The sequence below is a fragment of the Tinamus guttatus genome, unplaced genomic scaffold, assembly GCF_059628265.1.
Source record: "Tinamus guttatus ecotype Peru unplaced genomic scaffold, ASM5962826v1 Tinamus_guttatus_pri_ptg000620l, whole genome shotgun sequence".
Lineage (NCBI taxonomy): Eukaryota > Metazoa > Chordata > Aves > Tinamiformes > Tinamidae > Tinamus > Tinamus guttatus.
In genome coordinates this window covers 373,694-401,000 of record NW_028289154.1, presented here as the reverse complement: position 1 = coordinate 401,000, position 27,307 = coordinate 373,694, and the positions used below count along the sequence as shown (strand labels likewise).

The 27,307-nt window shown below is 40.2% G+C and overlaps 1 protein-coding gene across 3 annotated transcripts in view; it reads left to right on the top strand.

Moving 5' to 3' along the window:
- Positions 1-2,166: 2,166 nt before the first annotated feature.
- The window catches only part of NTRK2 (neurotrophic receptor tyrosine kinase 2), a 184,191-nt gene continuing 159,050 nt past the window's right edge, over positions 2,167-27,307 (top strand). For 2 of the 3 annotated variants that reach the window (XM_088535244.1, XM_088535247.1), the window contains exons 1-4: positions 2,167-2,408; positions 18,518-18,592; positions 18,828-18,899; positions 25,866-25,934. In XM_088535244.1, the coding sequence (XP_088391370.1) occupies positions 2,203-2,408; positions 18,518-18,592; positions 18,828-18,899; positions 25,866-25,934 (422 nt within the window). In that variant the 5' untranslated portion in view covers positions 2,167-2,202. The remainder of the gene's footprint in view (positions 2,409-18,517; positions 18,593-18,827; positions 18,900-25,865; positions 25,935-27,307) is intronic. The other variant, XM_088535246.1, reaches the window with a different exon arrangement.

Here is a 27,307-nt window from a genome sequence, read left to right as displayed (position 1 = left end):
GAAGGTCCAACCCTTTTACAAAATGATGACCACACAACTCAGCAAGGCTCCTGTGAGACGCTTCATCGAGATTTGGAAAATCCAGACAAACATTTTCTGTAAACAGGTAATATGGCCACTTTTCAGTGTCTGCTATAGCATTATTTAACACTTATCTGCAGCTCGACATGTTCAGGGTCTTACGGATCTTTAACTTCCAATAATTTCGAATTAACTAGTTACCTGGCTTGATCTTAGTGGTTTTGCCTGAAACTTCCTTGACCTTTTTGGAAGAAACTGAAGAAAACAGAAACAGAAACTGTGAATTATTAAGACGGAGTGTGTGTCCAGACAGGTGTATGTGAGCTTATCATCTCAAAACTATTAAGCTTTAATGAGCATTTGTTGCCTTAAAAGAGCTTATGTCTTTGGGCTTCTCCAAGACAGAGAGACGGAATGAAGCATATTTATCAAAGCTGTAAGTGGATGTGGCTGGAGAACAACAACTTAAGCACTGCAATCACTTTCTGGGTTTTGAACTTTTATTTCTGTCCTGCTTTAGAGACCTTTACTAAGGCTTTTGCTATTAATCTTTCTGTCTCTCTTTTTCTCCTAAACATCTTCCCCAAAATGCTTTAAAAATCCCAATGTATTTTGCACCTAGAAAACTGCCCATAAAATGTAAATATTACTGGCTAGACTCTTATTTTCTGTTTAGACAAAAATTACAAAACTTTTATCATCAAAATTTTTACTGCATTTTTTCCAGTATCACATTGCTTGTAAACAAGTACTGTGTCTTTGCACTTGAATATATTTTTTATGGTATTTTCATGTTCTTATGCTGCATCATGCCACTTTGTTATTCCTTGGGACTCCCATGATATTCCTTGTGTTTTATTTAGAAATGACATAATGCAGAACTTGGCAAGAACGAGGCATATTCTGAGTGGAAGAAATGTATCTATACAACGATTTTGCTTAAATTTAGAAGATAATTGATTTAAAAAGGATAACATGATTGACAATATTTTCCATTATGTCTTTTTACCTAGTCTTCAATCCTTCCCTTTCAGGGAGGCATAGATCAATGTTGTGGCTAGGCACGGCTGTGACTTTGCTAATAAGATGTACCCTGAAAGCAAGAGGACCCCCTGCCTGTGCTGGATGACATCCTTGCTGGATGTCAAGCCTGTGAATGCGCCCTGTGAGAGCTCACGCTTCCCGAGGCCGGTGCACACGCTAAGAGCACTGAGCACTCATCTAATAAGCGCCACGTCAGATTCACTCCCAAACAATGTGTCGGCAGCTTGTTCTACACGCATGCGATGAGCACTGGGCTACCTTTCCTCCCTGGCGAAATCCCGACGAACTCCTCCCAAAACGCTCACCTGGGATGCCCGGGAGGACGGGCGCCGCTGCGCGCACCTGCAGCGCAGGCCGTGCCCGGCGCGACCGCGCAGCGGTGCAGCCGCAGCGCTGCACGGCGGCGGCGGGGCGCGCGGGGGCGCCTGAGGAGCGCGCAGCGCCGCGCAGCGCCGCGCACCGCGAACACGCGCCGCGGGGAGCGCGCAGGGCAGAGGCCGCGCAGCCTGGCGCGGGGGCTGCGCGGGGAGGCGCGCTGCGCCGGCTGCCATTCCTATCTGCTGGCAGGCGCCCTCCTCCCGCCACCCCCTCCCTCCTCCCGCCCTTGCCGCTTTTGTCTTTTTTTTTTTTTTTTTTTTTGGATTTGAGGCTCATTTTGTGGAGTTTCTGCCCCTCTCTGCGTCAGCCCCACGTCACTTTGCCGGCAGCTCCGGGGCTGGGGCTGGAGCGGCAGCCGGGACCGCTTTATTATCAGCCGGAGGAAGGGGGAGACGGTGCGTAGGGCGGCGAGCCCCGAGCCCCGCGCCCTCCGCCCCCCGCCTTCCTCCTCGCGGAGCCCCCGCAGGTAGGAGCGCCGCTCCGCGCTGCTCCGCGCCCCGCCGCCACCTGCCCGGCGGGGCGGCCGCGGAGCGCAGGGGGCCGCGGAGCGCCGGGCGCCGCGGGCAGGTGTCCCTCGCTCACCGCCTCTCTCTGTGTCTGTCCCGCAGCAGCGCCCCGCGGGCGCGCAGAGCCGCCGGGCAGCGCGGCGCGGTGCGACGCGTCCATGTGAGCGCCCGGCGGCGCGGACGGCTGCGCACCCTCGGCGGCCCGAGGAGGAGGAGGCGGCCGTGGGGCAGCGCTGGAGTGAGCGGGGGCGTCATGGTGTCCCCGCGGTGGCCGCGTCCCGGCCTGGCGCGGCTCTGGGGCTTGTGCTGCGCGCTGCTGGGCTGCTGGCGCGGCGCGCCCGCCTGCCCCGCGTCCTGCCGCTGCAGCCCGGGGCGCATCTGGTGCGCGGAGGAGGCGCCGGGCATCGCCTCCTTCCCCGTGCCGCAGCGCAGCGCCGATGGACACAATGTCACCGAGATGTGAGTACGGAGCGCGCGCCACCGCGCTGGCGGCGCGGCCTGCGGCCGGCGGGGACTGCGCGGCGGGGACGCGGCGGGCGGAGAAGCGGCTCGCGCTGCGGGGCGCTTGCCCGCGCTGGAAGCCCCGCGCGTCTCGGTTCGGAGCTGGCGTCCCAGCCCTGCGGTGCAGGGGAGCGTCTAGGTGATGAACAGCAACTGCATAAGCCGCAGCTGCCCGCGATGCGGCTCCCCGGGCGCATCGCGGGCGAGGCGGCGCGGCGGGGAGCGCGGCGCGGAGTTTGCGCGCAGGGCAGCGGGCACCGCGCAGGGATGGCCGCGGGGGGAGCGCGCGGCTCCGCCGGGACGTGTGCGCCGCCGAACCGCAGCCCTGCGGCGGCTGTACGCGGGGAAGGGTGTTTATTTTTTGCTCCCTTTCTTTCTTTTTATTTCCTTTTTTCCCCCCGATTTCTCACCCTCCGTTTATTCCCACAGTCAGAGAGCTTTGGTGGGGAGCTTTTCCCTCCCATCCTTGCACCTCACCACATTCTTTCCAAAGACTAAAAAAGAGAGGGGTACTGTACATCCCAGCAGAAGGGAGAGCGGAGCAACTCCCCTTCCCAGGCCCTCGGCTTGCATGCTGGCTTTGCTCTCCGTAGGGTGGCTGAAGGGGAGCAAACGCGGAGCCTGCATGGGAAACAGCACTGTGCTGTTCCTCTGCGAGCCCTGGAGCAGGAGAGATCCCTCATTAGGAGTGAAGAAGGTGCAAGAAGTTGTATTTTTTTCATCCTACCCGTGTGTCATCTCCATCCTTGTTTGCCCTCAGCAGATTTTGGTGAGGGAATTCTCCAGCTATTCTGATTAAAAACCCTCATCCTCTATCAGTTCTCTGTACTCTGTGACAGAGATACATTTTTTGCCTGAAAATTGCTGCAAAGACTCTTGTTGAGCAAAATTTTGCATACAGGATTTGTAGATGGCAGATATAGGGAAAAAGCCCTCTGAAGCTATTTTGTCCATCTCCATCTCTTCCAGTCCCTGCTATCTCTGGATTTTTTTCTCATGACATTTTTAATATAAAAGATACCAGAATATTTCCCCTCAAGTCTCCACAGATTTCTGAGTGTTCCTTCTCTTTCTTCCTCCTCTCCTTCAGTTTCCTTTAGGAACAGTGTAAAAATGCCATGAAATTTGGTGTGACTAGATTAATTCTAGCCTTTGGGCTACCTTTCTGCAGTTTGTTGTAGTCAGTTTGCTGCATTTCCCCATGGATGTGTAGTATGTGGGAAGAAGATGAAGACGTTCATTTCTACAACTCGTATATAGCCTATCTTCATTAGATTTTTAGGACCTAGGAGAATGAACCAATCTTTCTGAGTTGTTACAGCAGTTATCGTTTCAGATGTTTGTTTAATATTCTGTGGATAGCTTCATTAAAAAAAAAATTGCTTCAAGCCATGCATCACTGCTCATTTTCATAGGCTTTGCTAGCCTTATTATCCAGTACTTTCAATTTGGAGGTAACTCATCAATTTCCCCTTAGAATTTAAACTCCGTCTAAAAGGCCAGAGAAAAAATGCATGCATGAATACGTATGTCATCCATAATCAGCTGATGTCCTTGATTTTTATTTTCTTTTTTTTTTCCAGCATCACTGTCTATCTTTACAGTTTTTACTGTGACACTGCATGTTGTTGTGTCTGGTAGTCTAAAAATAATTTTGAGTCATGGATTTCTCAGGAGATGCTATTGCACATACTTAAGATGGTCTTTTTAAACATAGTTTAGCATGAAACACGGGCAGCCCTTTAATTAGTTTGTAGGCATAAATTAAAAATTGGCCTCCTGTAGTTGTCATGTTATTTCATTATAGGAAGTCAGTAAAAAAATAACGATGTTCTGGAAGCTGCTCTAATAGCATAGATAGAGAATGTGAAAATGCATTTTTTACAACACTGTACATCTTTCTTTTAGGTAATAAACCAGTTTGAGAGGCCGTAGCATGGCGTTTGCTTCGGAAGCTTCAGGCTTGATTTTTCTTCTCTGTGCTCTGTAGTTCAGACTGCAATTCCATTGCTCTCTGGTGTAATTACTCTGGGTATAAATAAGAAAGCAAAGAGTCACTCAATTTTTATTAATACCTATTTCTGCATATTTCCCGAATAGCTTTTGAGACTGGTGTTTCATGTGTTGTTTCTGTTATGTTCCTGTTCTCGATTGGAGACACTTCCTCCAATGACTCCCTGGGAATGTGGCCAGGCCTTTCACCTGGCAAGAAGGCTGTGCGCACGGGGCGTTTGCCAATGGCCTAACAGCACGATCCGGTCAGGCCGATGGGACCGGTGGTGGTGGCAGGGCTGGCAGCAGGCCGGGTGGATGGCGCTGGGCAGGCAGGGTGCGAGGGGAGTACGGGACGCAAGGATTTCCCCTGGCGCTGGGGGACTGGGAAGGACGGCTGGGCCCTGCAATGATACTGTTGCTGTTGTTATCCCTCGCATCAGGCCATCTCAACTGCTTGGTATCCAAGATCCTTGGCTTTTCTATCCCTAGGCAGTTTTTGAGCTTAAGATCAGTCCTCACACATGGCTGTCTTGTTGCTTTATTCCTGTTCAGGTCCCTGTGCCCATGGGCTGAAAATCCCTCTGGATAAATCCCTTCGGAGCGCTTTATGTTGGGCCAGTGAGGCCCAGCTGCCGCATCTTGGTGTGGGAGGGCACAAGAATATTTCTGCCTGCTGCTTTTCTTACTCATCCTCTGCACTCTTTGCTTTCCTTGTGTTTTTTTTTTTGCACTTTTTTTTCTGTCTTCCAATGGATAAGAGGCCTGTTTTGGAAACCCATGGCCTCTAATAAAATAAGATTTTGGTCTCCTTGTTGAGGGCACTGACATGGACTTCACTTTGGAAAGCATGTGCCTGTGCTAAGATTGCTTATCATAACAAAAGTTAAATCACAATAGCTGTACTGAGGCTATTAGAGAGAAGCCAAACTCCAAAGTGAGGCCTTGAATTAAAATGATGAAATCAGCCACTGGAGAGCTGAATCTCGCACTAAGAGCAAGACCTGGTGAGAACAAAATAAATGTATAGATATTGTTAAATTCATACCCTGAAGGCACAATGATGCATAAGCATTTCATAGCAAGATCGCTTGAGCAAAATCTTAATAGGGTAGTAAGCAGGCCACTTACTTTTTTCAGGATTTTTTCTAAAAGGACTGATCTAACAGTTTTCTCATAAATAAAATGTACTGCTAGCAGCTCTCATCGAGTGCAACTGTTCATAGTCTTTGCTGTTGAAGTATTTGCTTGCAGTGCAAGTATGTTGGTGGCCTAGATTTAGCAGCTCTAATACCAAGTCATTAATATGTTGATTTATGATTGCTCAGGTGAATAAGGTTTGAAATTAATTGGTGTGTGTCAGGAAGAACTACTTCCCAGCAAAATAGTAGGTGACTGTTTAGCTCTTCCCTTGTAAAGGAAAGAGGTGATTGTGTATTGCGTACGTTTCAAAACCACAAAGTAAATTTCTAATGCAGTTATATAAAGCACTCTAGGATTGTTAATAAATAAGACAGGATAAGTAATTTATAGAGTAAATTATTTAACAAGTCATGTGAACTTGTGCTAAAGAAAAGACACACTTAAAATCATAAAAGGCTCAGTGATGTTCGTACTTTGCATCTCTTTCATTTTAGACTTCTGCACTCCACTGTAGATTAGGTATAACATAAAATTGTCTATCACACTTCTCAGTTCCCATTCCCTTCCTCCTGAAAACTGCTCTTGGCAGTGCAGGATATCATGGCGTGGCTGGATTTAAAGTTTATTTCTGGTGATTTGGGATGATGTAATAAAGGTAGGAGGCATCAGGCTGCAATTTTTTAAAGGGAATTTGGATAATTGTAATACAATAATACCTTTCTTTGGAACCTGTCTTTTTTTAAAACAAACAAACAAAAACTTCCTTTAAAGCTCTTGATAGTTTGCTAAGGTGTGCTGAAAGTAAGAATTATGAAAATCAGTCTTGTAATTTCTAGGGTCTCAAAAAAACTCAAATGTCATTTGATGCAAGATGGTTCCTTTTGGCTCCCAGGCAAGCTCAGTGCAGACCATGTCCTAGCAGCAAGTGAGGACTGATGAGTTTCTTGTGGAATCCAGAGATGCTGGGGAGCACAGCGTCCTTAAGGAGTCACTCAGCCTTGTGCTGGACTGGGCTTGCAAAACACACCTCTCATTTTCTTTCTTTACTGACCCAAGGATTTTAAGAGAGATTCTGGGTTTATGCCTGAAATTAAAGCCCATTTGTGTGAATCCGAGGTTTTGGTCTCAAATATGTTATTTTTAAGAAATTTCCACTCCCTTCCATACTAATGGGAAAACAGAAGGCCCAGAGTCTAGCCTCTGATGACTACTGTAGGATGGCATTTTCCAAATTTTTCATGTTCTTTTTTTTTTTTTTTTCTTGTTTTCATGCTAAAAGTGTAAGGGAGGAAACAGCTTAACAAGACTGTAGATTTCAAACTGCTGTATAACAAAACTTGAGAAAAAAGTAATTGTTTTATTTCTAAATGTTATATTTTAAAGTGTGTGTGTGGGGGGAACATTTCTTTTTACTACAGTTCTCTCCATTGTTCATTGTCTTTCAGTGCGGCAATAACTAATAAGGTGCCAACAAAGGTATCTAACAAAGTTTCTTTGAACAAACTGCATGAGCAGAAGGAAGTAAAATAAATGATGAAAGCAGAGCACTTTAAAAACCCGCCCAGTTCCTTAGTGATGATAGATGTATATTTAACTTGTTATGTTTGCAAAAATCTCTTTTGGAAAACTGTTCTTTAATGAAGCACTGATTGTATTAATTTATCATTTAAGTGCATTTGAAATGGAGAAAGAAATTCAAAGTGGCTTGAAAGCAATATGCCTATACTGCCTGGGATATGGATACTGTTATTGAGTGCTGTACTAAGATCTACTTATACAAAAGCATAAGGACACATAGTTGTTATTGAAATCAAATATATTGGAATGTACCTTTTTGATTGGGGGCCTAAGTTTCCAGAAATTGCATAAAGCAAGCCAAACTAGCCCCCCTAGCGTATGTATATGGAGATCTTGTGACTTATATAGCCACTGTTAACCATAGCATTGCAGAGTCATAATGTACTTATGGGAAAAGAGCTATGCAATGGAAATTTTATTGCGAGTATGCTTTTTTTTTTTTTTTCCTGGAAGGAAAATGACCTGCATTGAGTGATGATTATTGACAGCAGTTATAGCTGAAACTGTTAAATATATTTAATACCAATTCAGCCATTTTTGTTTCTGACTTCTGTTGTCATCAGTAGGATAAATTCCTGAAGATCATTTTCCAGGTCAATAGGCTTTGGTTCTCAGCAATGCCTGGAGAAACAAGACTTTTTTACAGAACTAAGATAAAGCAGAACAAGGCAGACACAAGGCCCAAGGCATTTGTAAAGGCAGTCTGAGATATCATAATCTCTGAGTGGTGTGAGCTGAACCAGCCTTTTGCTAAGCCTCCTGGTCCAGTTCCAGCAAGCTACTTAGGGTTGCCTTTTATTTTAAGGGGAAGCTGGGACTCAGATTCAGTCCTTGTTACAGTCGGTGGCAGAACATCAACGGAATTAGCATTTTGCCAGTATAGAGGAGTTTGGAGAACATATGCTACAGATGAAAAGAACTTTGATCCCAAGCATTTTCCTGCCTTGCTTTCAGTTTGAAAGAGCAGGGATATTCTTGAGGACTATAAGTCCGTCATATAATTTGCGTTTGGTGTGGACTTTTTTTAGATCCCAAATATTCTCCTACTGTTTGAAGAATAACTGTGTTGAGGTAGCGAGAGGTTGAGATATTGAGTATTTTACAGGGACTTTACAGATTTTTAGATAATTTCCATATTTGATTGAACTTGCACAATAGTACCATGTGCAGAACAGTGACATGTTGGCACTGTAGAAGTTCATACTAGATTCACAGAGGATATGTTGGTCAGAATATACATTTGTCTAATGTACAAATAAAAGAAGGACAATGCACTGGTTGAACTTGGTCCATTGCCAAAATAGAAAAGCAATTGTAACACTTCTTTCTAAGCTTTTAATGGAAGAGTTTGTTAATACAGCTCTAATTAGGGCTGGGAAGGTCATGTATTTTTCTTCTTGGTCTGGCAGTTAGGGCAAAAATAATCTTTACGATAAGACTCATTCTGGGATTTTAAATAAAGTAATTATGTGATTTTAAATAAAGTAATTTTTACCTTCCTATTTCAGGACCATACATATAAAATAAAATAGCAATATAAAGCGGATATCCTGTGTAACATGTATATCTCACATTATGCTGTCAGATGCTGTCCCATATGATAAACATATAAGACGTGACTTTTTCCATACTTTTGCAACTACTGTCTGACTCTCTAAATGCCAGGTAGCATAGTGAGTATCTGTGGGTAAATCATATATATGTAGACCGGGCATGCCAGACCTAATGGTCATGCATGGAGAGACCTTCTGCAGCATGTGCTGTGGGTGTTAAACACCAGACTTGCTGAGCATGGACGGGACTGTCCCAGGTCAGAGTAATTAAAACCTGGAGGGTCCCTACAAGCTGTGTTAGCTTAGCTGGCTCCTGCCTGCAGTGGAAAGCCCGCTTCTCCCAGTGATTCAGAAGGACAAAATCAGACTCCCCCCATGAGTTATCCAGTGCAGTGTTCCCCCTCTCTCCGGCTCTTGTTGCTGACAGTGAGAGAAACCATGAGGACTTTGTGTGTAGAGCTGAGGGGGAAAAGCAGGAGCTTCTGCTAGTGAGCAGCATCATTCCAAACAGTGAAATGTTCGTTTGGTCCTAAACAAAACTCTTTGGCAGAGTGTGTCAAGAGCTGCTCTGCTTGAATCAGAGCATGGGTATGAAGGTCTTGTATGTCAACTTGTATGTCTTAACTACCGTCCTATATGGCATACAGATGTGGATTTGCCTTGATTCTTCCTGTCAGAGTTGCTTTGCCTGTCTTGGAGTATTTAAATATGCTTTTGGGTCAGAGAGCAGAACTGTCTGTTTAGCTAAGTCACTGTGATGTTTATTTGTGAAGCAAGACAACTGGGTCCTGTTCTTGCTCCTCTACATCTGCAATTACAGCAAAAACAGGAACAGGATGAACAGGTAAGGTTGAAAATGCCTGCCTGAGATTACTTCATAGAACGGTGTCTTTTGGAAGACTTAAGGAAGAGGAAGGAACCTGGCATTCCTGGAAATGTTGTTCCCAGCATTTCCACCTGCGTGCTGAATATGGATCTAGTTCTTCTTTTGGCTGGGGAGGTGAATAGTCTATTGCTTATTCATTTCCTATTCCCTCTTCCAGTTTTGCCTCTTCCTAATTTTTAAAGACTGGTTTTAGAATATAGTGATCTTCACATTGTAAACACCTCTACTAGCAGTAGTTATATTGATTCGTATGTGACTAACCTTGTAGTATACCTAAGAAGGTGCTGAAGTATTTTCAAAATTAGGGTGACAGTGATGTAAGCTTCTTTTAAGTACTGCATGTGTTACGTGCATTTATATACATATGCAAAAGTCAGAACTTCTCAGGATAGGTTCAAAAGATTTAACAAGTGTTTTGAATAGGAACAAATTGACATGTGGCATAAAGACAACAATGTAAAGTAGTAATCAGTTTATCTTGAAGTAGTCTTGGTATACAATTGGAATCTGAAGTGGAAGGTTTAGGAGAGAGCAACTCTGTCTTGTGTGATTGCAGGTGAATGCCTCACCCATCCCGAAAGATGGAAGGAATGCCAAGAGGTGTGTAAATCAGAGAAATGCTGGAAGGTGTGCATGTGTGTGGAGTGGATGTGAAATCCACAGGGATAAATGCACTGGGCAGTGACAAAAAATTTACTCTGTTGCACTGTTCATAAACAGTGATAGAGACAAAATGTTAAGGTAAATAATGAACACCATGAAATTTATGGGAGGGGGCAAGGAGATGGGGGTTTTGCAGAAATAACAACAACATTTGAAGACTGTTGCAGAAAAGGGATGTTGGCTTGTGAAAGTTACATTCAGGGTGAGAAGGCAGAATGGTAGAAAATACAGTCAAAAATTTAAAATGTTAAAAATGCAAAATTGATACTTATAAAAGAGTAGATTTTCTTGAACTGTAGCAATATAGAAGTCCCCGAGTGGGACTTCTGTAAGTCAAGTTATTCCAACACTAGGAAAAGCAAGAAGTATAGGGCAAGCACCAGAGCAAACAGAAATAAAAATAAAAATGTTAAAGAAAGAACCTTTGATGGTGTGTAGCTTTGCAAGGGAGAATTTCCCAGAAATTAAATTGGCTATTATAGAAAAATGAAAGGTTATGGAAGCAATGGTGGTGGTGTGGCACTCACCTGCCAACCTCTAGCTCATTAGAATACCATGTAAATACAGAAAACACTTGAAATGCTTTGGATACTGACAAATGTGCTGAAAGTGTAATAAACATGCCACTATGCTAAAATACGCAGTGCACATGAGAAATGGTTGTAGGAATTAAAGAAGGGACTCCTCAAGTGAAGACAAAGTGTTGTTTTTAGGAATAATAAAAGAAGCAGCTATAAATTCAAACGGCTGACCAATTAAAATCAATAGAATTGGCCTATGCAGGAGAGGGAATGGGGTGAAGATAAATGTAGTAACAGAAGATATAATAGGTAAGTTCAGAGAACATATAAATATGGAAGACTAACAGTGCTTCTGCAGTGCTTTAACAGAGAGGCAATTTTACTGCTGTTGAAATGCTCCCTGAAAAATATATCAGTTAAATGTAAATGGTAAAATAGTTGTTGACATACAGAAGCTGGTGATCTGTTTTGGGCCTAGAAGGGTGGGGTAAACATCAAGACAGACAGTGTAATAGAAATTCAGAAGGGCAACCTATAGCTCTTTTGAAATGTTTCAGTAACATAATATGAAGTTGTATTCATATATATGTGCCATTAAAAGGCCAGATATGGCTTGAGAAAGATGCAAATCTGTGGTCAGGGCTACACAAAATGTTTCACAGGCCTTCAGAAAAAGGCTTGAAAATGAATTGTGAACCATGGCAGCAGATGGTATCATTTGAAGAACAGAAAAACATCTACAAATTGGGTTCCCTATTTAATAATTGTGGAGAAAAAAGGATGGAGATTATGACCATATGTAGACTCTCAAGATTTAAATAAAAACAGAAGAAAGAACATTTTTCACTGGCTTATGAAAAAGAGAACGTTGTTTGAGATGTCAGGAGTCAAATTATTCAGAAAATTTAATGCATTAACAGGATATAGATGGATTTTCCTGGATAGATGTCTTCAAGCTTTGCAGTTTCAGTCCATCATTTGGAAGTACTATCTTTTGAATTATGTTTGACTGGGAGTGTATTGCATCCAGTGGAAAGCCAATGGAAAGTGTAGCAGATATTGGCATATGTCCTGATGATCCAGTGAATATCCAAAAAGCCAGAAGAGGGCATTTAACATTCCAACAGCCAGTAATTTTAAACTGTGAAGCCAAATATTAATATTAGACAGTGGAAATAATTTACCTGGGAGGAGGGCTGACCTCAGAAGGAATTTATTCTAGTGAATCAAAGAGTCAGGAAATGCCGAATATGTCAAAACTTGAAGATAGGAAAAGGACTTAAAATGTAGAAAGGCATACTGAATTATGACAGCCAGTGAATATCTAACTCTGAAGGGTCCAGAAAGTGTCTGTCCGAGCAGAGGTGTCGGGAAGAAAAGAATTCAAAAATTTTGACATCAACCAAGTTGCTTGAATTTTTAATTTACTGGAAGACCTAAAAGATCTGTCTAAAGCAGTGTTGGGCACAAGCTAACTGCTCTACTATGGCACGGATGTTTTGCCAGTCTTGTTTGCATCAGCGCAAGTGACTGTTACAGGAAGGGCCTGTGTAAATGCTGAGAAAGGGATCATGTTACAAATCTTTAAAAAATCACCACACTGAGTGATTCTGTAGGAGAAAGGAGGGTCATATGTATTTTTGTTAACATCTATTTATTTCTTTGAGATGTCTTTTCTTCCTAAAAAGCCAAATTTAAAGGAAAAAGTATTTGTTTGCTCTTACGTTGACTCTCTGTCAAGGGCTAATAAGTAGACACATTCATTACTCTCCTTTCATCCTCTTGTATATTTATTTATTTATTTATTTAATGTGTCTCTTTTTTAGTGGATACAGATTAGAAAGGAGTATGGGAATATAAGTCCCTTTGTGCCAATCTGTAGAAGTGAATTCATATGCAGTGAGTGAATTGCCTTTTGTGGACAGCTAAAGTACAAGGCTAGTTGTTAAGATACAACTTTGGAAATAAGTATTTTTGATAGATTTGATCACTGTGATTTGATTTGATAATTCTTTTGGATTGTTTTCAAGTAATATAAACAGTTCTGCCAACAGTCCTATGAAGAAACGTTAAAATTTTGTTTCTTGGTAAAGTGTCAAACTTCAAGACTGGATGAAGCTCAGGGGAGAAAACAGGACTTTAAATAGATATCTTAGTATAGGAAATAGGTAAATAAGCTTTGCATTTGATTTGAGGAGCATTATTCTACAAGTGGGATTTGTTAAAGGCAGGAATGCTGAATCTGGAGAGCTGTGTTAGTTATCTGGAGTGTTAGCTTGATTTGGTAGTCTGCTATTTGAAGAGAACAAAACAAACACCTTGAAGCCAAAGCAGAGACAAAGTAAGCCCAGGCGTGCATTACGTTTCATTTTCCCTGTCTAAATATAGTAACTCTTAAACTCTGCATTGCAGTCATACTCATTTATTTTTACTTTTGCCTTAATGTTTGCATGCAGTAAGGACTGAATTAACGTTGGTTGGCAGACCATGGGCTTTCCATTTTCCGGGGAGCTGCAGTCATTAGCAAGAGCTTGCGTCCTCATTTGCCATGCCAAAACAAGCTTGGGATCACCACAATAGTCCAACGTTCTACTACATTAAGCTGATGGGTTGGTGCTGCTGGTTTGGGATGTCAACTTTGGAGAAGCAATTCCCGATGGAAATTGTATATACTAATTGGACATTACAAACTGGATAATCATGGTATCTCAACACGGAGGAGAACATTTAGGTCCTGCTGTCGCCTAGCTGTTGAAATGGCCACAGATCATGATTAGGGAGTCCTTGAAACTAACAACTCCAGTGTCCTGGCCATCACATAGCCCTGAACAGTGCATTATCTGGGGTATGCATAGTGAAGAATGTGCTCCAAAGATGTGTGTGCCTGACTGTGTGCCATAAAGAAACATCCCTACATTATTCTGTCAGCCCAAGAGCTGCTGTGCTGGAATATGGAAAGATACCTTCTGTAATCCTGTATGACTCATGATTACATCCTGTAATTGGGAGACAAAAAAAAAAAAAAAGGATGACTTAAGAAACCTATGATAGTGGCAGTGAGTTTTCCATTCTTTTTGAAGGACAAAATGATTTGCAGTTTTTTTTTTTTTTTTCAAAGTGCAGGACTTGCTATGAATTTGCCAGGAGATACCAGACAGCCAAACAGTTGACTACCTGATTTCTGAGACACAGGGTGTTCTTTTAGTGGCAGAGGTTTTTTTTGATATTGGCCTCCTGAAATCTAGTACTGATGATTCGAGATTAAGACAGCAAAATAAAATAAATTGGAATAGTACCAAAACTGTTTTTCTGTAAAAAACTTGCTGCATGTGTAGATATATTATACTCATTGGCCTGCTGTTAGATATTTTACAGATATTCTGTCCTAGGGGGAGCTTGATCCTATGCATAAAGATTGCTTGCTTGACCAAAAGTTACACTATTGGTCCCTACATCTCTCTGAAACCTGGCATTCCTGGTACGCAATGTTGTATAGCTCTGTGCTTCACTTTCAAACTATGTGAGTTCACACCCCTTGAGCTTTATTTAAAGTTTAGTTTCAGTGGGACTGCAAATGAAACCCACTTGAATCTGCCAAATTTCAACAAGAACTGTGTCAACCTTGCAAGTTTTACATGATTTTGATGCATGACCATAAATCAGCACAGGTTTGCTGGAAATGTCTGTAAGTTTTAGCATACCTTTTGATGAACTTGGTCTGACACGAGTTTGTTAGAAACCAATGCACAAGTAAACTTCACGGTTTTTGAGTTGTGGATGTTACATACAGCTCTCATAGTAGTGTAGACTAGAGACATACGTGACCTGTCATTAAATGGTAATTCATCTACTGACAGTTCAATGTCTGGAGTGTGCTGCCTTTTCCCCTAAAGATCTGGTGAAAAAATAACTCAGAGTAAAATGTTTTCCCAAAGTTCAGAAACATTTCACCAGGAAATGTTTATTAATTTTCAAAACTTTTTCTCCAGCTGTATGAACCAGGACTAAACATATAATTGATTTATTTTTTGGAGTGTTAAGAAAATATGTTTCCTATAAAGGGAGGTTTCTGGCAACAGAAATCTTTCTGGAGCTGCATTACAATGTTACGTGCTTGCGTCTGTGTTGTTAAGATTAGTGTGCGGCTGGTTTTGCAGCATGTCCTTATAGCTCCAAATAGAATAGCATAGCTTGATGAAGATTAATCTAGAGAAAATAGGGAGGCATATTTCTTCTGACCAAATGCTTCATTTTCAAGAGAAAGAACATGGACATGTCTGATTTGAAGTTAGCATGAAATCTGTTTTTTTTTTGGAGCTATTCTAGCACTATTTTAAAGTGCAGAGCCTACTTTCTCTTCATACCCTCGTAATTCATCAATTATTTCTGACTTAATGCTGTCCCTTACATGTGTAATATAGAATACGTTGTTAAAATAAGTTATTTGGAAAAAGATATGACTTTTACTGTAGCATTTTAAAAAACTCTTTCCAGAAAATTGTGGAAGTGGTAAAATATGAGTATGTGGCATTATTCAATAGTTAAATTGTTGAAGTGTGCTGAGATATATGTGTTGATGTAACTTGCAATGTGCAGTCAATAGCTGTATGATTCTGAATGCCTTTATCAGAATTAATCAGTAATTTACGATGGAGAGATGAAATTAGCGGTCTAAAACCAAATATTGTTTACTGATGACTCACTAAAGAGAGACAGAATGCCATAGTGTAATCAAGTGAATAGTGTTGTAGCCGGGTGAGGGGTCGGTTTATAGGCAGTAATTGGCATTTGTGAGATGATACGTGTGATAGGTTTGGATAATATCCTGCCAGCTTTCAGTGGTGTTATACTTTGCTGTGCTGTGCAGTGGGAGCTTCCAGGCTCCTCAGGTGACTTCAGCCAGCCATGAGTCAGGATGTTTTTCTTCTGTGCTGCAATAAAAAGCGTTCAATTAAAGAACAGGGTGGATATTCTTAAGGGCAGGCAGGCAAATTACATTTCTCAACATCGCCCACTGCAAGTTGGAGCTTTTAGGGTATTAATGTTTGATGATAAGTAGCATCAAGGTAGAGTAGTTGTGAGGAAGATAAAAATAGTTTGCAGTTAGAGAAAAGGTTTTATTTCAAACCTCCCTCTGAATTAACAAGAGAACAACTTCACTCTGAAGTGTAGGGCAGCAGTCACTGCGATTCTGTTTTTCTTCCTACTGTGAAGTAGTTGCAAAGAATTAACCTAACAATGACTCTATAAGCAAATAGGGGAGCTAAAAGGACGTGACACCCTTGTGGTAAATTATACATGTCTACTCCTTCTGCAGGGGTTTCCCACTCTGAAATTTGCTTGACTATCCATCCCTGTGCAAAAGGGGCAGTATGCAAAAGTAATGCATAGTAGTTACTGCTAGCAGTAGTAGTTAGTAGTAGTAGTGTTCTGAGTTAATTGTAGTAGTAGTATTCTGAGTTAATTGTAGCTGCTGTCAGAATTTCTTCAGGGTCCCAGCTTGGAAACTCCCCTATGGAATGTTTGTGTGTTGTTTTAGTTCCTTCAGAATCATAAATCATTCACTATAAAGAACATAGCATGAGCACAGAAAAATAGTGGAACTTCTTCTATCCTTTTAAGGGATGCAATAAGAGAAAGAGAGGAGAGAAAGGATTGTGAATTTATGTTGCTTCTACATCCCAAATATTGTTCCTTTATAATGGACCAACAGCACTGACTGCTATAGTCTGTGTTTGTATTTGGTCTGGCATAAATTGTGGTAGCTTTGTTAACTTCAGCAGAGCCAAGCTGTTGTGCACTGGGTGAGGTTTACCACAAAATGTAAATACACTGATATGCAGTTGTAAGTTGTGTCAGATTTCTGTAGCTTCTGGTAATGGGAGGTTCTGGTTAAATGTTTTTATGATTAAAATTGCAATGTCAGATCTGGATGTGTCATAAATGTGTTTGATTAAGTCATGGGGCTGAATTATAGTACTGCATGTCAGAGCTCTGTTGATGATTTAATCTTCAGATAGTAAAAATCAGTTGCTCAGTCTCTTCCTCTCTTCCATTTTTGTGACTCCTTTCTCCCTCTCTGTTCCTTTGTCCCATTTTTCTTGATTTCTGCTCTTCTGCATTTTCCAATTTCTTTTTGGTCTCATCTAGCTGCTCATCAGTTGAACACAGAAGACAGAGTGAGAAAGATATCTCTGATACCTCTTGCATGACTTTATTTTAGCATGATGAAGTCCAAGAGGTTGATAAGATGAGCTTAATTCTCTTCAGGGTAAATTCAAAGGCAGTAGGATTGTCTACTTACACAATCCTCAAATGAAATGGATGATAGTCTTTAATAGACTATAGTCATAGTTTTTACTTGGCAAAGTACATAAATTAACAAATGAACAAGTGAAAAATGGATTAATAAGGCATCCAAAATGGATTAAATCTTGTTGATCTTTTTTTTAAAAAAAAGAAGCAAACACAAGGCAAGCAAAAAATATGTAGGAAATTATAATCCTATAATGGGTACACACCATTCTATTCTTATCCTAAGATGCCCTAAAGAACAGTCACTGTCATATGATGCTGTGATAATGTGCTTTGTCCACTTTGTCATGTGCTATCTTTTTACTGCCGTTCTTTTTCTCAAGGGACAATGAGTCCCATTAGGAGAAACTTTCTGCTTTTCCTGGCACTTGGCAAGACCATACCCCAAGTCAGCTTGGAGGGAAGCCCAGCCCAGCTCGTGGGATTCTCAAGCTTCTCTTGGGCTGCAGGCACACAAAGGAGTTCTCTAAAACACCCATTTAAGTAGATTTGTTGCCTTTGGGAAAGTGATACGCCTTCTTCCTCTCCAATTCATCAGAGTTCCATTTAAATACACGAAACGCTTAAAATGAAAACAAGTTTTATTCTAGCAGAAGACAGACTTCTTCTGTTTAGGGAAACTTACTGTATTGTTGCTTTGATTCATTCTCAGTTTTTATAAAAATACAGGTGAATCTCAGGTTTTGTCGATAGCTAGATTATCTTTGAAAATACATGAACTCTTTGGGAACATGATTTCCCACTCGAGGCTTACTTTTCTGCTCGGAAAGTCAGTCAATTGCTGTTTCCCCTGATTCTTCTTTCCTAGACAGCTTGCTTTGCACTGTAAAACTCTTTTTTTTTTTTCTGGCTGTGGAAGAGATAACAGGTTCTCTATCATCATCTTTGGTTTGGTCATTCACATATCTTGCCTGATCATAATATAAACAACTAAGTAGCATTCCTGCATCTTCTCAGGGCTTAGCTTGTTCATGGTATGTGAGAGGGCTCTTGTGTGAGTTCACAAGAACTTATATTCTCTTTATTTCTACCTGTGTATGTAAGATATTGAAATGTAGCCTCCCTTCCCTCCGTTCTCCTATTGCTTCAAGTAAAACTGCAACTATTTTGGGCAGGGAGGAAATTAGTTCAATTAATGACTAAATTAAGAACAACATGAGGGAAATAGGACACAGCAGCCTTTAAAACTCAGCTATTCCTTCATCAGCCCCATCCTGCAAAATACCAGTTAAATGATGGAGGGCGGAGAGCTGGAAGGGGTACTTCTGCTCTGTGGATGATCCAGTTAGATTTCAGTGTTCACTGCAATAGATCAGAGGCTGCTGCTGGCTGTCAGACTTCCCTGCTGACTTTGAACAATCAAAGCTGTGGGAGCAACATGTTCATATTTTATTTTCTCTCTTGTGTTTTCAACAGTTATATTGCGAACCAGCGTAAATTAGAAAGTATCAATGACAACGAAGTTGGATTTTATGTTGGACTTAAAAATTTGTGAGTATATCAGATGATTATTTTGTGGTGTTAATAATGCTTTATTCCTTTTGTGGAAGCAGATACAGACCTCATCAAAAATAGACCTAACTTTGTGTGATATAGAATATAGCTGTAAGACTTGCAGTTCAGCATAGCTGTGACTTCATATGCATTCTTTTTTAATCATTTATTGTTATTATAACTCCTTTGTATTTTAAATGAACAATGCTAACAGTTTTATGTATTTTCATAGGACTGTGGTGGATTCAGGTTTACGCTTTGTGTCCCGGCAGGCATTTGTGAAAAATGTCAACCTACAATACATGTGAGTAAACATTGTTTCTGTCTTTTAAGTGAAAATTGCCCAATTCTTGTTAAATCCTTCTCTTTATTCTTGTTTCACAGAATCAGAGGATAATTGAGGTTGGAAGGGACCTCTAGAGATCATCTAGTCCAAGCCCTCTCTGCTTCAGCAGGGACATTTAGAGCATATGGCTCTATGGTTGCATACAAGCAGGTTTTGAACATCTCCACAACCTCTCTGGGCAGCCTGTTCCAGGGCTCTGTCACCCTCACAGTAAAGTTCTTCCTCACATGGAGATGGAACTTCTGTGTTTCAATTTCTACCCATTACCCCTTGTCCTGACACTGGCCACCACTGAGAAGAGTTTGGCTAGAACAGTTGTTTCCTTTATATAAAGTGTTTTAATCATAAAAATTTGGAATGCCCTGTTGTCAATTAGTGGACTTAAGTAGGGCATGTGTGATAAGGGTTTGGCAGATCATAAAAATATAATGTTAGATGGCAAAAAGATCATCCAGCTCTATCTCTGGATGAAGGACAGCTCCAATAGTGGTTTCTGGCAGTTGTTTCTTTATTAAGGAGTATATCTTTGGACTGAGTCAATCGGTATTGAGGGTATGATGTCCATCCATGCAGGATGTATCACATTCACTGACATGGGCTTGATGTTGCACTAGCTGTAATCTGATTCAGTGGACTGAGCGTGTTTTAGTAGCCAGAGTGCATGCCTGAAGCACATCTTTTAGTGTCATTTTAGCAGCTTGTCTGCCTTGAGACTCTGCGGCAATGAGCTCTTGTAAGTGAGGATCATCATCAGATTTTCTTCAGAAGCTCACTCCTGATCTGAGTTAAAATGCTAACATGGATGCCCCCAATATCACAATATAAGAATGAGGTAACTTTCCCACCCATTTGCAGTTTGCAGTTCATGAATTTCAGGAGACAGAGTGGTTAGCGGTGCAGCTTTGTGACTGTGCTTTTCTAGATTGTTTGCGTTTTAGATTTAGTAAAGGCTGAATTGACTAGAGTTCTTCATAAAAGTAAAGAAAAAATGTTTGGTGGAAAATCCCTGAAGGACTGGAGTCCCTTACAGACACTCCTGACACTTACATGAAAATTTCTAGTCCTAGTTCTACAAAATACTCAGATCATGTATGGGATTTACCTTCTCAAGGGTACCCTATTTTAGCCAAGTTTTCAAGTTTGTGTTTAAGATCATCCATCTTTCTTTGTTAGAAATGTTTAACACTTACCTAACCCATGGCTTTTTGTTAAAGTGCTAGTTAGATCAAGAAGTAAGCCCGAAGCTCAGACTTTATAAGGTGCCTAAATGCTTTACTGTGATATGGAAGCATTGCTGAATTTGGCTTAGTGCTGATTGCTTTGTTGATAAAATGGGCTCCTTTTCTACACATGTGTTTTCCAAGAATAAGAAGTTAATCTATGTCAAAAAGTAGACATGAGTATTTGAATTTACTTACATAGTAATTGCTATTCTTAATATGAAGAAAACACTGGAGGAGTATGAACCAGATCTTGTCAACCTGTGAGGGTTAGGGTTACATATTGCTTCATACAGTCATTAATAAAGTAAATTGCTTTTACTATAATCAATTGGAGAATATGGAAAATATCTTGTAGAGTGTGTTGGGGTGTCTATCTGTCTGACAATTGGTCAGTGAATTATGATGCTGCATGATGAAATTCCATCAAGAAAAGTGCCTATGCTGTCCCTGTGGAAAGGCACAGTGAAAAATTATTGGCTATGTGGCACAATTGCAGAGAAAGATTTAGTAGTTAAAGTGGAAGAGAATCTCAGCATGATGCAGCAGAGCAAAGAAAATTCAGTATGGAATCAAAAGGAATTTTCTGTTACAGTTTTTCATCTTTTCACCATTACTTTAACTGCTGGGAAGGCATCTAGCGGATACAGTATACAGATGAGGAGACTGAATCTACTCCTGCAGAAAGATACCACAGAGAAGAGCAAAAGAACTATAAGGAATTTTTAAAGCAAATCATTCAAGGAAACACTGAGAAGGCTGAGTTACTTAGAGCAATAGAGATAAGACTGAAAAGGCACATACATTACAGAATTTTCAAGGGAGAGCAAATATGAAGAGGAGAGCCAGTTTCCTCCATAATAATCCTACAATCTTTTTTTTTTTTTTTTTTCCAGCAAGGAATATAGGTATTTGTAACAACTTACCAGCTCTACAGGAAGGTAGACCCTGCAAAAAGTAATGTGGAAGATTTAGGGGTTTTTTTGCCTGGTTTCTTAGGGAAATAAGACTCATGCTGTCACAAAGTCTTTTTGTTCCCAGCGGTTGCTTCTGACCAAAATTTATGTAGATGAAGAAGCTTTGTGGAAATTGTCCATTGGACAGAAGAGAAAGCTTCTGTAAGTGCTCCCATTTGGGGAGGAAATATCGTTGTGTGCCTATATTCTTTGGGCACTACAGAATCTATGTGGACACAATGTCTTTAAAATGCCTCAGCTGTAGGACGAGTTTCCACTAGAGCTCACAGTCAAACATGGAATACACATGAGCAGGCTTTATTAGACCTTCAGTTTATGAAGCTAATTGTTAGAAACAAGCTAGGCTGATTGACCTCTGCCAGGTTGATGTTTATGTGATCCTGACTCAGAAGAGGGGACTGCAAGAGGGATCTGATACTATGATTTTTTTTGGTGGGAATTGAGTAGCGTTAGCAGGTACAGGATAAATCAAAATAAGACTGAAAATAAAAAGAGAACAAGTGCAAGTGACAAAGCAGTTATCATGGAGACTTTTTTTTGCCATGGACAATCTGTTATCCGTGGGAAAAAAAAAAGACAATTGTTTGTTTTCTCTAGGAAGTCTTGGTACGTGCTAAAATGTTTCTGAAAGCTCCAGTGAATCTGTGTGTGTTGTCATCAGCAATAAAACTCCTGTTGACTGCATTGGGAATGAAATGCAGCCCCTGTTGTGGTTGGGACTGAGAAAACTATTAAAAGCTGAAATTATTTCACTTTGCCAGAGTGACCTCTGAGTACAAGTTTTGAGAATTCTTATGTTTTATTTTAAAACAACAGTTTGTCATTGTTTCAAAAAGAAAATGTAAATTCCACTTTTCTGAAGGCTGATATATAGTTGTATGAGCTTTCGTTTTGTTAATGATACTATTATAGTTTTCTCACATGAAAAGTCTTTTGATGTAGTTAAGAAGCTTTATTATGAGAATCTAACATTTATTTTCTGAGTTATAAAAGCATATCAAATTAAGGAATTTATTAACACGCAATTTCTTAAGCGCTTCCTTTTTCATTACTTTCTTTTCTTGTCCAAACTTCTGTAATCCAAGCATCTTTCTAGTTGATGCATGATGGCAACAATTAAGTAGTAATATAAACAACAGGAAGAGAAATGCTGCAATAGATATCACTTGAATGTAATTAATAGTCTTGCTCATCTAATTCTGGTATTCTCAGTGACCTTAGACTCAAATTAGTCAACAGTCCCATCTAACAAGCTGTTAAAGGGACCTAGTTTAGTAGTGCTGTAATTTATAAGCGCATATGCTACTAACAATAATTTTAACCCGTCTGTTTAGTGCAAGTGCACAGTATTCTGTCAATACCTTTAAACACAGAAATAAATTTCACAGCAAGTATGTATTTCCCAAAACATTGAAAAATAGCTATTGTAATGTGTCAGGCTAAGTATAATTGCACTGCTGAATCACAGGGTTGCATGCACTATGGACTTACAGCTCTGGGTATTAGAATGTGTTAGTATCACTCAGCCTGATCAGAGTTAAAAGCAGTCATGTTTGACCATTGGAGACCCAACTGTAGATGTGAATCTTAGGTGGCTTCTCTGGCTGTGCTTGTACTCCCTGCATTGCCACAGCTGTGCTCATAGTTGTGCTAGCATGAAGTACTCTTGATATTCATATGTAAAATACAGTCCTGCTTTTTAGAGCATTCTGACAGTGCTATCTTTTGGTAAAGCACTGGAGCCAGACTCTGTACTCCAGGCTTTTTTTTTTTTTTTTTGAAAAAGGCCTTTGAATACCACATAGATCTTCTTTGATTCCTCACCACAAGATTTGTGTGTGTTTGTAGTAGAATTGGGGAACTAATTTGTATTCTCTTTGCATGCAAGTGTAAATGTGGTCCTTACTCCTTGCTAAGCCTGCTAGTGTTTTTTCTGCTTAAAATGGATTAAAGAGTAGGCATCTCCGTAATCAATACAAAGTGCTCAGCTTATGAAAAATATATTTAACAGTAGATTTACTGACAAAATATAGTTGCAGATGCTAAATCTTTAACAATGGGATGAAAAAAAAATCAGTTGAATCAGAAAAGCCTTAAGGTTGTGACCTGCATGGAAGAAAAGAACAACAGTCCTAAAGTACTAAATGTGTCAAGTCATGACCGAGATTGTAGGCAAATAATATTTTTTGTTATTGTTTGGCTGCTTTTTACTTCCTTTATCTGGCATATATCCAACACAACTGGTAAAAATCTGAGAAGACAATTTACTAATCAAAAGACCAAAATACCGACTGAGTTACTTTTGTTTTTTCATTAAAAAATAAAATAATATGTCTTTATTTTCTCTTTACTTTCATTTACTTTAATTTACTTTACTTTCATTTACTTTCATCTACTTTATTTTACTTTACTTTACATTTCTTTACTTTGCTTTTATTAAAGTAATAGTCCCAGTTCTTCATTACCTTGTGCTGTCTTTTATACCTGCAGGAAGGGGTTCAGAAAATACCATGACAGCTGACTTTCTGGGCAGTTAAGTCTGGTTGTTTATGAATGTAAACAAGTAAAGGCTATTCTTATGTCTAAGAGATTGCAATAATTCAGCAAAAGCAATTCGTGACCTTAGGCTAAATTGCAGCAAGATACAGTTGTGGCAACATCTAACTGTTTCACAGTCTACTGTCCAGTAATTTTTATAGCTCTACTGTCCAGTAATTTTTATAGCTCTGATTGAAGCAGCTTAGCTCTTCAAGGGGAATGGGACAATTTAGATGAACATGAGTAAGTTGAACAAGGAAATGTAGCCCGTGAGGTAGAAAAATATGACTTCAGACCTGCCCATTAGATAGACATGCTTTTAGGTCTACTCCAGGTTACCAATAGCAAAGTCTTTCCCAGTCAATAATTTCTTAAGAAAAAAAAGAAACACCCTCTCATAGGACATGTATGAGGTGTTTGAGGCCCATTTTCTGATATTCTAGTATTTAGAAATTGGGATGTTGTGTTTCAAGCCTGCTTTATTTGACCTAGTCTGGAATCAGAGCTCCAGCCCAGACCTTCTGCATTAGAATGCTGGGGGATTGCACTAAATGAAAGAGTTTTGGCTGGACAGTGATCTTCTGAGTGAGCCATTGTTTGAAGGTTACGGAGTCCTCCTGGTCTTCTGGTATGTGGAAACCAAGCGCCAAATCTTCTCCTCTCTTGACTTGGAATATACTTCCTCCTGCTAGTCGAGGAGGCGCTTAGCTACAGGGGAGGTCTATAGGTCTTGTTGTCTTTGGGGCGAGGTGAAATTTTGTCACTGTCCAGGGAATAGAAGCAGGTACCTGCCTTGTTTGGGAATACCGTGGAGCATCTGAGGCTTGGCAGTGTCAGGGCTGCAGAGATTTTTCTGCATGACTAGAGAGAATTGCCTGAGGAAAAGTGAGATGTGATGTGCTTAGCGTTGTCTGGAAAGAAGAACTCAGTTCCATATGAGGTTTTAAATTCTTTCAACTTCCCATCTCATGGGGAAAAGATTATAGCTACTTAATCTACTGACTGTTTTTTACTTAGTCATAACTTCTGTCCTACATGCATGTCGTTTCTATCAGGGCAGCTCACTTGACCTGACTAATGAAACAGTAGTTTGCACATTTTGTTCTCACACATTAGGACCAATCAGCTTGCAAGCTTCAGGCCATAGTTTGCTAGAAGGAATCAACAAAGAACTATGATAAATAAAATCTCATAAAGATTCCGTTCTGAATGTTTATAAAAGACCCTATTTGCATCCTTGTTATTTCTCTGAAAATTATCTTGTACTCAGAGATCAAGGGCTAAAAGTTTGGAGAGTAAACATTGTGTTCTTTAATCAGGAAGAAAAACAAGGTATTTAATCCTTCATATAAATGCAATTTAAGTTTAACTATGGAGACCCTATGGCGCCTCTGTAGTACTATGTAAAATGCATGGTATTTTGGCTGATGTTGTTGATATGTATGGTGTTGCTGACAATTTTACAGTTTGTTGCTCTCACTGTCTTTAATTTATGGACTGATAAGACTATAGGAGAACAGCCTTATTTTGATTTGGGGTGGAGCAAAATGTTTTGTAAGCCTGGGAGGGGGACCATTTATTTCAGATGAGCACTTATTTGCTCTGCATAATGGGGGAGGTCCTTCCACTTAATTATCACTGGAAACCATAAGTGCTTAATTGACATAAAAAGCCCAATATAGGCATTTTACTGTTTTCCTTTTGATCTTTCATGTGGGTGCATATTTCACATGCAGTTTGAAAAGAATAACTAAAGGGCTGTGATGTGGATGTGTGCTAGCATGTGAGAAGGACTTATGTGAGTACAGAGTTTCGTGCAGCATCAAAGGAAGGGATACACCCATTTCACTTATGAATAAATTGAGCATGTAATTAACACCTGGACTTTACAGAATACTTTTGAAATACAATTAAATCCACTGCTTTTGTGCAATGAACAGAAGTGCTAATAGTGCAAATATTGACCCTTCCTGAATTTGGTTTTGAAGGATGCATTTAGCTTCATGCATAGGCTGGATTCAAATCCTCAATACACTTTAAACTATGAAGAAGAGACTGGGCACCACTCTGAATCACTGAAGTCAAAGGAATAAGAGCTTTTTAGAGTTGATTTGTTTTTTTTTGTATTTTTTTAATTTTTGTAAGAAGAAACAAATCTAATTAATAAAATTTATCTCTTTTTCCCTTAGCAACTTGTCCAGAAACAAGCTGTCAAGTTTGTCCAAGAAGCCTTTTCGCCATCTGGGTTTGTCTGATCTGTAAGTTTTCGTTTCTTAAAGTAATGTTTACTTGTGGCCAGAAATGGAAGAACAAGACTATCAGGTTTGTTCTGTTAAAGTTAGATGTCCATCAAAGACTAGGAATGAAATTATCATCCAAAGAAGGCAGAAAAGATGTTGGCAGAGATCTAAGTACACAGAGATTTTTCATTCCAGGCCTTCAGAAAAGATCAAGTGTATTTTAACACAAACCTATAGTAGCTACTATAGTAGCTAGTAGCAAAGTAGTTACCCCCTCCAGCTTTAAACTATGTTATTATAAGATTATTTCACACAAAATTACTGATGTTTATAGTAAATATTTGAGTTCATAAAAATATAGCCAAATTCAGATCTTCAGAGGAGGTCTTTATCACATATTCTTGTATTGGTCTCACAGTTGCTGTGCTTGTGGTTGGCTATGAAATAATATTTTTGTTTTCTTAAATTCTTTAAGTTGCTTTGCTCTCTATGTAATGAAGAATGGGTAAAAATATACTTGTTAATTTTTTCAATATTGTATTTTTGCTCTGTGCTTCTTCAAGCAAAATTTTTATATTGATGCATATTCCAAAGTTATGCAATACTTTGACAGAAAGGGATGTGCTGTGGCAGATATTGATGTGTTGTGTTTGTTTGGAATTTATTTGGAAGAATCATAGAAAAAGTAGAGTTTGTGAACAACCTGACAATGAAGGGGGTATTGGGACAAAACGTAATGAAGGCTGACATTGTCGTGTGTGTGAGGCTCTTGTTACTAGTCCTTTATCCTGCCTTAGACTAATTTTTAAGGCCTGGAACTGTGCTTCCATGTTAAAATGTAGGAAGAGAAGTGATCTTCTTGTTCAGCCTTCACTAATAAGAGAGAGTCCACAGGAGCTTTGGGATGGTTGTGCTGGGGGCGGAGGGAAGCTGCATGTCTGAGGTGCAGAGCAGGATCAGGGTAGCCCAGGAGGATGCCTTGCAGTCCTGCACTTCTGCATATTCTTACTTCAGCACATGAGAAATTAAGTGAACATGTCCTGGTGCCACAGTAAGAGGTTTTGCCCCTTAGGTATGTTTTCTTGATAATTAAATTGGTATAATCACTTTCTTTACAGCCGGGGAACATAATTCACTGGAATTTTCTTTTATAAGTTGGCAGTCACTGTGTGCTGATGAAAAGACTAGCTAGGGTCAGAGCACTCGCATTACTGTATTTCCCACGTGGGCCTGTTGTTTCTGAAGTCTATTTTTCTTCATACGTAATGTTTAGTCATTGCCAAAAAGTTGTGTGCACTTGGCTGTAACTTCTGTGTTTTGTGGTTGTTATCACCTCAAAAAGCAGGGTTATAGGATTTTCACTAGTGTACAGCATGCGTTCTTTGGGTTTT